Below are 10,733 nucleotides of genomic sequence, written 5' to 3'. Positions count from 1 at the left end.
AGGTTTTGGGAATGCAACTAAACTAATGATATAATTAAAATAATTATGGGGGATTGATGTTACTGTAGAAAAAAACAACAAAAGTAACAAGAAATATACAACACGAAATATAGCATTCATATATATTTGGAGTAGCAAGTTGTGGGTAAGTGAATGAGGTAGACGAGTACGGTTAAAGTCACATCTGGAGAAGGCCTGGCTGAATGGTGCTGTAGCCTTGTTCATTTCAGCGACAGAAGTCACAAGAACTGACTCATTCATGAGCTGGTCTGTACAATACCACACACCGTCTGATTCTGAATCATTGCAGTCATTGTGTAATGCGCCATCTTGTGGTGGCCTTGCGGAATTCTGGAGGTCGGAATCACCCTAATATTTAAAGTTTCGAGCGGCTTTAAACGCATCATTTGAACCTTCTCTGTAACCCGGAACAACAACAAGTCTGAAAAATAACCTGAAGTATTTCATGTACTATATAATACTGTCAAGTAGCAGTTTATTTATTGTGTGTTGAGTGTGAACAAAGTCTTGGACATAACGTCAGTGCCTCGTAATTAAAGTGTTTCTCCATGGGTTCCCGTCTAAGACCTTATATGAGTGATAATGGACCTTTGATCCTGGATGGTGGACTAGCAACTGAACTGGAAGCACAAGGAGCTAATTTACAGGTTAGGCATAAAAAATAATTAAAAATACAGTAATCTGTTTCACACCATTAACTTGGGTCTCTATTCGACCACACTGCACAGCTTAATGTCAATGACTACCTGTCTCTTTTTTTTTTTTTTAAATCATGCAATTAGCACCAATAAAATTACTCATAGCTACATCTTAACTATGTGATTCAAATATAGGCTAATACACTTTATATATTTAAAACCTGTGCTTGGGAGTTTGTCTAAAACTAACTGAACTGTTACTGAAATTGCTTTAAACTAACTGACTATAATATACAGGTGCTTGAAATTAAAAGTGCGTCATTTTGACCGTTAACCAGCCGTAAGAGCTGTGCTTCCAGGGGGTTGGCGAATGATGGGGGAACTAAAGACAGACATGGGTCATAATATATTATTGTGGTTTGATAATAATATTGTGAAATGAACTATGAGATTGGCAGAGGTGAAGAACTTTTACTAAAGTCAAATTAAAAATGCCACAATTAAATATTCTTTAGTGTCAGTCCTGTGGCCAAAATCTTGTAGGTAAGTACAAAAATAAAAATAAATATAAAATTAATTAATCCCGGATTATTATTATTGATGCAGTAACATGTAAGATGCATCTTAGTGTTGTAGCTTTAAAACTAATATTACTCATCTTATGTACAGTTGGGTGATTTAATTTACTATATATGATCATTATATGTCTTGATCTGTAAAGTATCTAGTAAATGTAGAGGAGAAAAAGTATATAGGAACATAACAATTAAAATACTCCAGTACAAATCTGAGTTACAGTAACTATAGACTAACTATAGTACTTTAGGAGATGGAGCCTACTTAGTTACTTTCCACCTCTGGGAAAAGATCTTCATGCTTTTGCTGTTGATGCAGTTTGAATGCACTGGGTGGAGCCACAGGCCACGTGCCCTTTAGTCCTGTGTGGGGGGGTTGAGATGCCTCATTCAGCACTCTTACCTTCTGGTGCATGATCTGTGGAGAGTACACTTTTATGTTAGTGAGGTTACTGCGACATAATATGAATATACCACATATATTTTATGTGAATATATTGGGATATAACCAATATAAAGTTTCACATGTTGTTTACATACAATAAATAATCACCATGCTTGTGATGCACTGGCAACTAATGTTTTTGAGACATTTTACAGGTGTATGATGCCCTGTATCACTTTCAAATGCAAGTAGGAATCTGATATAATATTTTTATATCAGTCAAACACGTTATTTTGAAAGGTGAAATGTCTGTGTCATGTGTGTCTCCAACAACTAGGGAGATCCGCTGTGGAGCGCCAGGCTTTTGCATACTACTCCTAAAGCCATACAAGATGCTCATTACAGGTAAGTCCGTGTAAAATATCTGGAGTGTGGATGTGAAGAAACGATAATAAAGTGCAGAAAACATTTTTTTTTTCATTTGGCCACAGGTTCCTCCTTAGTGGAGCTGATGTCATCACCACAGCTACATACCAGGCAAGTATTACAGGATTCATCACTCACCTGGACGTGAGCTCTGAATGCGCCAGAGAGCTGCTGATGTCTGGTGTTCAACTGGCCAAAGAGTCAGTGAAGAGATTTGTCTCTGACAGTCGTCCGACAGGTACAGAACTACACACTCTTTGATTTTTTCTATCTCTGTGATGCTATTTCAATGTGTTTTGATTATTTTTTTTTTATCTCTTAAGGGCAGAGACATCCCTTGGTGGCCGGCTCTGTTGGACCGTACGGGGCTTTTCTGCACAACGGCTCAGAGTACACTGGGTCTTATGCAGAGGAGATGAGTATAGAGGTGGGTGGCTCTCAGCACACTCATACTGATTCCACATTAAAGTCATTATTTATTATATAAAGCATTTATATTGCTTGTCATTGGACTTTTAACCTGCTTTTGATGAGTTCAATTTTAATCCTGGTGTAATTACTTGATTATCAGAGATGTCTTTGTTTTCTAAGGAGCTTAAAGTTTGGCACCGGCCTCAGATTGATTGCTTAACAGCAGCAGGAGCTGATCTCATTGCTTTTGAGACAATCCCAAGTCTGAAAGAGGCGGAGGCTCTGGTGGAGCTGCTGAGAGAGTTCCCGAGCTCTAAAGCCTGGCTCTCCTTCTCCTGTAAGGTAACCATTGCACGTGAAGAGCACATTTACTGTTGATCCACTAGTTTATCAAAATGACTCACGTTTGTAAAAAAACAACTCTGTCAGGATGGGAGGTGTATATCAGACGGCAGCCCCTTCACAGATGCAGTGCAGATGGCTCACAGATGCACACAGCTGGTCGCTGTAGGAGTCAACTGCTGTTGTCCGGCCGTGGTGGAGCCGCTGCTGGAGTCTGCTGGGTCCCTGCTGAGCCCAGACATGAGCTGGGTGGTGTACCCCAACAGTGGAGAAGACTGGGACGCTGAGAGGGGGTGAGTGGTGGTGGTGGTGGGGGTCGTGGGGGGGTTTAGTAATAAAGTCACAGCTTTAATAGCTACTGTGTTTTTTATCAACAGATGTGACATGTCAACTTTTTCAACAAAACACTGTACTGTATTTTTTTTTTCAAGCTGGCGACGGAGAGACTGAAAACACACTGACACATCTCTCCACATAAAATTATAAAGCAGAGTTTAAGTTCCTTTCAGACTTAAATTACAGTAGCTGGTCACATGAACACTAAAAATATATATATTCAAATGTGAAAGAAAGGCGGGATAAAATTCTCTAGTTAATGTCTCTAATGGCAAAAAATTGATATTTGATTGTGGAATAACTGAAATGTTGGAGGAACATTTTCCCCTCCAAATTAGTGAACTATAATTCTTATTCTTATTAAGATCTAATGTGACTTTTAAAAGACACAGACATGGATTAAACTTAACCGCGATGTCGAGCAGTGGTTTCATTTCAAAAAGTGACAATGTGAAGAAATACTGCCACAAAAGATGCGTAAATGTTCCTTCTTTGCTTTTACATATTGTGGACAATATGGGGACTTATCTGTTGAAATCTTATTCATCCTAACTCACGTGTGACAAGATTTGTGAGAGACACACAACTAACTCTGTTCCTGTTTTCATACGAAGGTGGTTAACACCAGTGAAAAAATCAGCATCGATACCTGAACTCAGTCGTACGTGGATGAAGCGAGGAGCTGCTTTGATCGGTAAGATGAACTGTTTTCTCTTCTTCTGTCCTCATTTTGTTTTTCAGTGCTTTTCTCTGACGAGTGTCTTTGTCCATTAGGAGGTTGCTGCCGTATTGGACCTGCACACATAACAGAGTTACGACAGCAGTTAAAAGGAAGTTGCACGTCTCCAGCCTCTGCAGTGTGACTGGACGGAAAATGTAATGCTTGTTGTAAAGAAAGACGTCTGTTCCAGGAGCTTATAAAAATCTTAATTTATTGTAAAATAAATAAATAACCACTACATCAAATCCACATGAGTACACAAAGACATCTGTGTTGGGTCAGGGACAAATGGCAGCACAAAGGTGCGAACAAAAGTGTGAGAACAGATCTCGTGTGTAAATCAACATGAAACTAAACCATGCAGTCTTCACTTTCTGTGGTTCACATTTTGTTTCCGGGTTAATGAAGGATTCCACGATCATCTTCTGTACAGCTCCTGTCTTTTTAAAAACTGGGATCATCTACACAACAGTCTCACTGTAGGTTTCACTAAGCACAACAACATGTCAGCTGCTTTCACAACACTTTGACTGGACGCTATTTCCACTGAACTAACCACTGTACGTCAGGCGCAACACAAGCCCACTTACTGTACCTGTACAATGAAGTGTGGAGGTGTGTGTGTTGTTAAACAGAATTTACAGCAAATGCGTCTTTGTCGTGTGTTTCCTAGACAGCACTAGTTGAATGTAATGTGCACTCTCACAGTATCACTGCAGTCAGGTAAAGATGATATGATATAAACATACTTTAATTCAGAGACACATGTTTGTGATTAGTATTACGATGACATGAAAATAATCCTGTGGTGTGACTAGAACATGTAAGAACACCTAAACTACCACTTTTGGTTGAAATACATGGGTGGACAAATTAAAAGAAACACCTTGTAGTGTGGCGGCCCTTTGAAGCTCACGTTGCCAAAAACTCTGTAAGTTTTGATTCAGTCAACTTCCATGTTTGAGGCCATAGTTCGACGTCTGCTGTCCCTCGTCAGTGAAGTTTTCTTCTGTTTGCAATATGTCATCATGAGTTTTGAGACTTAAAACATTTGAAACTGATGCTCAAGCAATCCAGACAGCAACATCTGTCCTCTGTGCGCCTGCAAAGGTGTCGCATCGCTGCCTCGAAGGTCGACTTACAAAAACAGTAACAGTCAGATCACGATTAAAACTTGTTGCTCACCTCTAAAGAATAATCAATTCAATATGGCTCACTTGTGTAGCTGCCTGTGTCACTGTGCTGGTGCATCAGTCGCAGTCTAATGACATAAATGTGCCAAAAGAAAATCTTTCGAAAATCGCGAGGACCATCAAAGAGGAACAGGAGACCAAAACCACCTTCAAAAAAACACTGTGAACTACGTTACGGCCTCAAAGTGACAGTTGGGTTGAATCTAAATGTGACGTTAATTCAGCAACATTAAAGGAGAAGTCTGGTGATATTCTATATTTTTTCCTTGTTATTAACAAAATACCACAACCAACATGAATGTATCCAGCTAACGAGCATTACATGTGTATGCAGAGCCTGGTGTCTCTGTATCTATTGTCCTAATATATTAAAAACACATCAGTGAGACGCGCTGTTGCACCGGTATTATGCTGCAGGAAATCCTCACTAGAGCGCTGATTGCGTATTAATCCACCGCAGAAAATAGTTCCCTAATAAAATTCACAATTTACTCCTCTTTGAATATTGTTTTTCTAAAAGCTACAGTGCCAAGCTGTGTTCGGACATTATTTAGCATTTTAGTTAAATGAAACTATATATTTGTGATGCATTTTTAAGGATTTACGTCGTCGGTAGGAACCAGTGGGCTTGTGTAAGTGCTACAGACAGGGTAGAGGGGTCAGAGAGTACAGACAAGAGTGAAATACAGAACAATACCAGACTTATTCTTCAAATGTATCTTAAGGCTACTGTACTGTGTTACTTTGTCCTCCCACTGTATGTGCCGATAAACCTCTTCAGTCTGCGATGTCTTCTTCCAGATCGCTGCCGGGGGAGCTCTTCTGTCTGTACTCCGCAGTGTTGGACATGCGTTTCCAGCTGGTGTCTTTCTGGCTTCCCATACTGTGTGAGCGTCCCAGGTGGGCCAGGCGCTTGCTCGACGTCCTCTCCTCCGTGTCCTCTGAGGCGCCGTGGGCTCGCTCCGCGCCGGAGTGGTGGAAGTCGTGGCGCAGGTTCTCCAAATTCAGAGCCCAGGGGCCGAGCTTCTGCCAGTTCACCCTCTGGAAGGCCATGATGCAGTGCAGGTTGCCACCCACCTGTGAACCAGGGAACGTGTTTTAGTGCTCGTGTGTTCACATAAAAGAGCAACACTTAAATTGACAGATGTGAGAAGAGGAACCTTTTTGGTCTTGCGGCGTTGAATCCCCCTCTCTGTGTGACGGATGTCCAGGTAATCTGGATTCTGTGTGTTGAGGTCGGTCACGATGTCCAGCCATCTGAGAGGAGAGCTTTAATATTATTCCACTGAACAACAGTGCTGATTAAAAAAAAGGTAGTGCACAGAAACAGAACTTACTTTTTACAGTGAATCGCTGGGTGTTTCCTGCTGGGCTCCCCGATCAGGATCCAATGCTCCATTTCATTTGTGGGTAGAGGGCCCCTTCGCACAGCAGAGAACATTCATCAGCTTATAAACTCTTTAGAGCTGAAACAAGTTGATTAACTGATTAATTAATCAATAGAAAAATATTCAGCAACTATTTTGGAAGTCGATTAATCGCTTTTTCCATTTCCACGCGAATATGAATTGTAAACGTTCTCTCGTTCCAGCGTCATCATTTCCTGCTTTTTTCTGTTTCATATCATTATGAAAGGAAATATCTTTGGATTTTATACGGATAGTTGAACATGATGATATCCCTCATTTCACAAAGATCCATAAAGCTGCTTAGAAATCATAGAGGAAAGATGCTCCTAATAACTCGCCTGAGAATCATCCCGTGCACATATTACACTTTTGGGGTTTTTGTCTTTCCTTTAGTGTGTTGTTCCTGTATCGTTTAAAAAAGTTCTGCAGAGTTACAAAGCCCAAAGACACTGCTCCTGAAGTGGCTGAAATGCCTCGTATGTAACTTATCTACATCACTGTTTTAACAAATTCACATACTTCGCACCTGCCAGCTTATTAAATCTTAAACTTGGATGGTTAACGTCTGGTTAGTTTCCGCCTGTCACCGCCCCGAGAAAACGCAGTTTTTCTATGCAAACACAAATTCTCTTTGCATACTAATAACCGACGGTGCAGGTTTCCTATAGAGATGTTTGGCGACAGCAGAACAACATTTTACCAGCAACGTTAGCTTTGGTATTTCCTGACAGACATTTCCACTTTAGTTTCCCACAAATACAGGGACATTTATAGAAAGATACAAACACACTGATTGTGATTGAAAGACTAAATCCCCCCTTGTGTCACACAATAAGCAGGTAATGGCCGTAACATTAACTGAACAGAGACGTCCTGCTGTAATCTTTACTGTGCTGTCAACTCTCATATTTCAGGCTTGAACGTGTACGGATGGATCTGAGAAGCTGCCAGTTATATTACTTAGTTTTACAGTTTGCTTTCAGAGGACTCGGTGCTGCCCCTCAGCACAAGTTTGAACTGTGAATCATGCAAAGCTGCTGGTCGCCTTTAATTTTCCTTCAGTATCAAATAATCCAGTGCAAACAGGAACAGCTGATAGCTAATTCAGCATACTTTTAATTGTGCTGAAATGTGAAGAAAACCATGCAAAAAAAAAAAAGGAGGGGGGGAATAAAGTTGCAGCCCACAGCTCTCTAAATGACTCAAGGGCAACATTATACTTCCTGTTTACATCCTAAAAAGAATTATTGGAACAAAAACAAACACAAGTAAGAAGTGTGTTTCTCAATTGTGTCTGAAAACCCGTGAGCTAAACGTCTAATCAGTCATTCACAACAATAATCACCTATAATGGAAAACAATGGGCTTAAACTGCAGCGATGTGACTTACCTATAAGCCTTTGCTGCTTTGAGTGGCGTGGCTTCAAAGCCCACTGGGCAGAAGTAGTGGTTCTGGCAGTGGTAGATGTAGGCCATAGTCTCATCCTTCAGCCCTTGTGTCAGTTTCATCAGCGCTCCTTCAGCTAAACACATCAGAGCGGTTATCACTTTTGCTTTAGCTCTTCATGAGCAGACCTGCAGGCGAGCTCGGGGACTCACCCGTCTCTCCTGCTGTCTTGTGTTTTCCGTGTGGTTTGTACAGAATGTAGGAGCAACCTCGCACTCGGAAGTTGTCGTTGATTTGTCTGAACCACCTGTAAGACAGACGCACTGATTTCACCGAGCTGCATACATTTCCTCAAGTCCAGTGATTATTTACACATGCTCAAGGAGCGGTTTGTTTACCGCATCAGAGTAGCGTTTCCTGTGAAAGGACCAAACTTGATTTCTTCAAAAGGCGGCTGAAACCCCAGAATATGCAAAGCCTCCTCTTGAGAGATGGGTGGAAGACTAGAAACACAGACAAATGTTCAGTCATCAGAAAGTGACAGCAGCCAACAAATCCAAAACAGCTTAAAGAGCACCAGCCACCCGCCAGTCGTAGCTCGTTGTGCTGTTGTCGTCTCTTTTTAGACTCTTCTTGTGTATATTTTTTAGCTAATTGTACGATATTATAAACTCTATAAACTCTTTGTGCAACACATTAGTTTCACACCCTGTTTTGAACCTATATTAAACTGCATCGTCCCGACAAATAAATAAACTGAACTAAAACCAAACTGAACAGTCACTCACTCACTGACCATCGACTTGTTTTAAGGGTTTTGTATTTTTTGACTGACAGACAGCAGAGTGTTGTAGTGAACCGCTGTTTATCTGCAGCTGTAGTAACAAGGACGGGCTCACCTCAAGGGTGAGGGAAATCTAATCGCCTTTATTTTTCATCATGTTGACTGACGGCTGCGGAGGCTGCAAGGACCGTAGCTTACTTGTCAAATGCTCAGACGACACTGCGCTGCGGTCTCTCCTTCACAGTCAGAGCAGGACGGTGCCTGAACTCTTCCCACTTCTGTAAAGTGGTGCGATTAAAATTTTATGTAGAATTGATTGTATCAAAAAGCAAAGAACTAATTGCTGATTTTAGACAAAAATAAAAACGACTTAATCTTTTAACCTTTTCTTTTATTTACTGGCTCAACATTAATGTTAAGATCTGTCCAAAGATTATTGGCGATCTGACTTCATTTTGTGTCGAGGAGGGAAAACAATGAGCGCACTGAACCTACCTAAAGACGTTACAGCAGGTGAGTTCTCGTTGCTGCGTTCAGGACATCAAACCCACTTGAAGTGACCTGACTTGAATTGAGTGTCACATGACCCGTATTTCTACATACATCTGACAGAAGACAGAACGTGCTGCTCACCTTCCTGCTCCCAGCGTGCTGTATAAGAAGTTCCAGCAGGAAACCAGGGAAGAGATTCCACATGAAGTCTTGTACTGAGGCCGACTGATGCAATACCTGACACACAAAGTAATACACAAATCCACAGATTCAATTATATGTGATGTTGTCATTTGCAGTATTTCGTCTGTAAAGAGTAGCAGCTGTAAACAATATGTTTTTTATTATTTCTGCCCTGATGATGCTGAATAAAGGTGTTAATATAACTCCTGTCTTTGCTCTGAGTAAAAGTGCCGGAACAGCACTCTCTTTTGTGATACTTTCTTTTTACATTTTCAAGTACGCCTTCAGGTTTCCTCCCCCTCCTGCATGTGTAACACAGTGAGCGCTTGGCCTCCTCATTTTTCCATGAATCATTATGTACTGAAAAGGATTCAGACGGCTCTGCCACAGGCGAAGGTGAAGCTCACTTTAATGCGTTTTTCTTTTAAAACTTTTGAAGCACTAAAAGCGACTTTACCATCTTCTGAGGTCGAGCACTTTTCTCTGTTTGATCTCCTCCAGTGAGGCATGAGGGGAGACGTCTTGCAGGTTTCGGCTGGGCCTGTCTGATGACTTCATCTTCTTGGTGCTGCATTTCTTCGTATTGCCTGAAACACAGTGTTAGTCACTAAAGGATGTGCCAGGATTTAAAGTGTCCAGCAATTAAAGACCAGATAAACGGTCAAATTCTTTCCTGTTTAAAACAGAAATGGCAGCTTTGGGTGATGACTGAACCGTCAAGGTGAATAATTCATACCAAAGACTTCAATAATGAGGAATGATTTTTCTTACTTGTTCTTATTTTTCTAGTAAGCACAGCATCGAAGTCTGTTGTATCAATCTCCCAGGCCAAAATAGGCTTTGTGTTTCCAGAGGACACTTCCTCCATGTCACAGTCCCCGTCTGATCCCACATGGGCCCCTCCGGTCAGACCAGCGCTGAAGTCGGCTGAGGATTTGGGCTTCACCAGCGGCGGCCCGTCGTCCTGCTTCTTCTGGGCCACGTCTCTGGCTGTGTTTGGAGGACAGTACACCGAAGCGGCCTGGTTGAGGAAAGCATAATCAGAGCAGACTGTGTAGAACTTCTCCCGGGAGTGAGTGACCGGGCAGGTCCAGGGCAGGTGCAGCTCGGCGCTCGATGCCCTCCTTACTCTGGCAGCGTCCCGGGCGAGGGAGCTGAGCAGACCGTGGTCCTCCTCCCCATCAGTGGTCCTTTGCAGCCCTGACGGCTCTGGTGGCCCGGATAGGTTTGCCCCTTGACCTTCTGATGTATTAGGCATTGAACTGCCACTTGTATGGTGTGTGGGTGAGAGAACTGGCTGAGGCTGATGCTGATGCTGAAGTGATGGCTGTCTCCTCTGGGAATGAAAGGACAGGCATTTTTAGAAACAGATATAAAGGGAAGACGTAGGGGAGGCGCAGTGACACAGAGTCCCAACACTGTGAACTCGG

General features: G+C 41.9%; 2 protein-coding genes across 4 annotated transcripts in view; one reads left to right on the top strand and one right to left on the bottom strand.

Annotated features, from left to right (window-relative positions):
* Positions 1 to 427: 427 nt before the first annotated feature.
* Positions 428 to 4,503, top strand: LOC111656950 (uncharacterized). The gene is made up of 8 exons (XM_023408876.2): positions 428 to 668; positions 1,957 to 2,024; positions 2,111 to 2,283; positions 2,369 to 2,472; positions 2,637 to 2,798; positions 2,886 to 3,091; positions 3,749 to 3,828; positions 3,909 to 4,503. Exons 1-8 carry the CDS (start codon positions 570 to 572, stop codon positions 3,995 to 3,997), a joined length of 981 nt encoding a protein of 326 aa, XP_023264644.1. The 5' UTR covers positions 428 to 569; the 3' UTR covers positions 3,998 to 4,503.
* LOC111656949 (basic immunoglobulin-like variable motif-containing protein) overlaps positions 4,050 to 10,733 on the bottom strand; it is a 7,151-nt gene continuing 467 nt past the window's right edge. For 2 of the 3 annotated variants that reach the window (XM_023408875.2, XM_023408874.2), the window contains exons 2-10: positions 10,075 to 10,639; positions 9,761 to 9,890; positions 9,262 to 9,357; positions 8,243 to 8,347; positions 8,057 to 8,151; positions 7,848 to 7,980; positions 6,386 to 6,469; positions 6,209 to 6,305; positions 4,050 to 6,125 (exon numbers count right to left, since the gene is read on the bottom strand). In XM_023408875.2, coding sequence (XP_023264643.1) covers positions 5,826 to 6,125; positions 6,209 to 6,305; positions 6,386 to 6,469; positions 7,848 to 7,980; positions 8,057 to 8,151; positions 8,243 to 8,347; positions 9,262 to 9,357; positions 9,761 to 9,890; positions 10,075 to 10,561 — 1,527 coding nt within the window. In that variant the 5' untranslated portion in view covers positions 10,562 to 10,639 and the 3' untranslated portion in view covers positions 4,050 to 5,825. The remainder of the gene's footprint in view (positions 6,126 to 6,208; positions 6,306 to 6,385; positions 6,470 to 7,847; positions 7,981 to 8,056; positions 8,152 to 8,242; positions 8,348 to 9,261; positions 9,358 to 9,760; positions 9,891 to 10,074; positions 10,640 to 10,733) is intronic. The other variant, XM_087174719.1, reaches the window with a different exon arrangement.

The sequence above is a fragment of the Seriola lalandi genome, unplaced genomic scaffold, assembly GCF_002814215.2.
Source record: "Seriola lalandi dorsalis isolate HSWRI2012SDOR001 ecotype SW California unplaced genomic scaffold, Sedor1 jcf7180002054375, whole genome shotgun sequence".
In the NCBI taxonomy this organism is placed as follows: Eukaryota; Metazoa; Chordata; class Actinopteri; order Carangiformes; family Carangidae; genus Seriola; species Seriola lalandi.
Note: the sequence above shows the minus strand (reverse complement) of the source record. Positions and strands in the feature narration are given on the sequence as shown.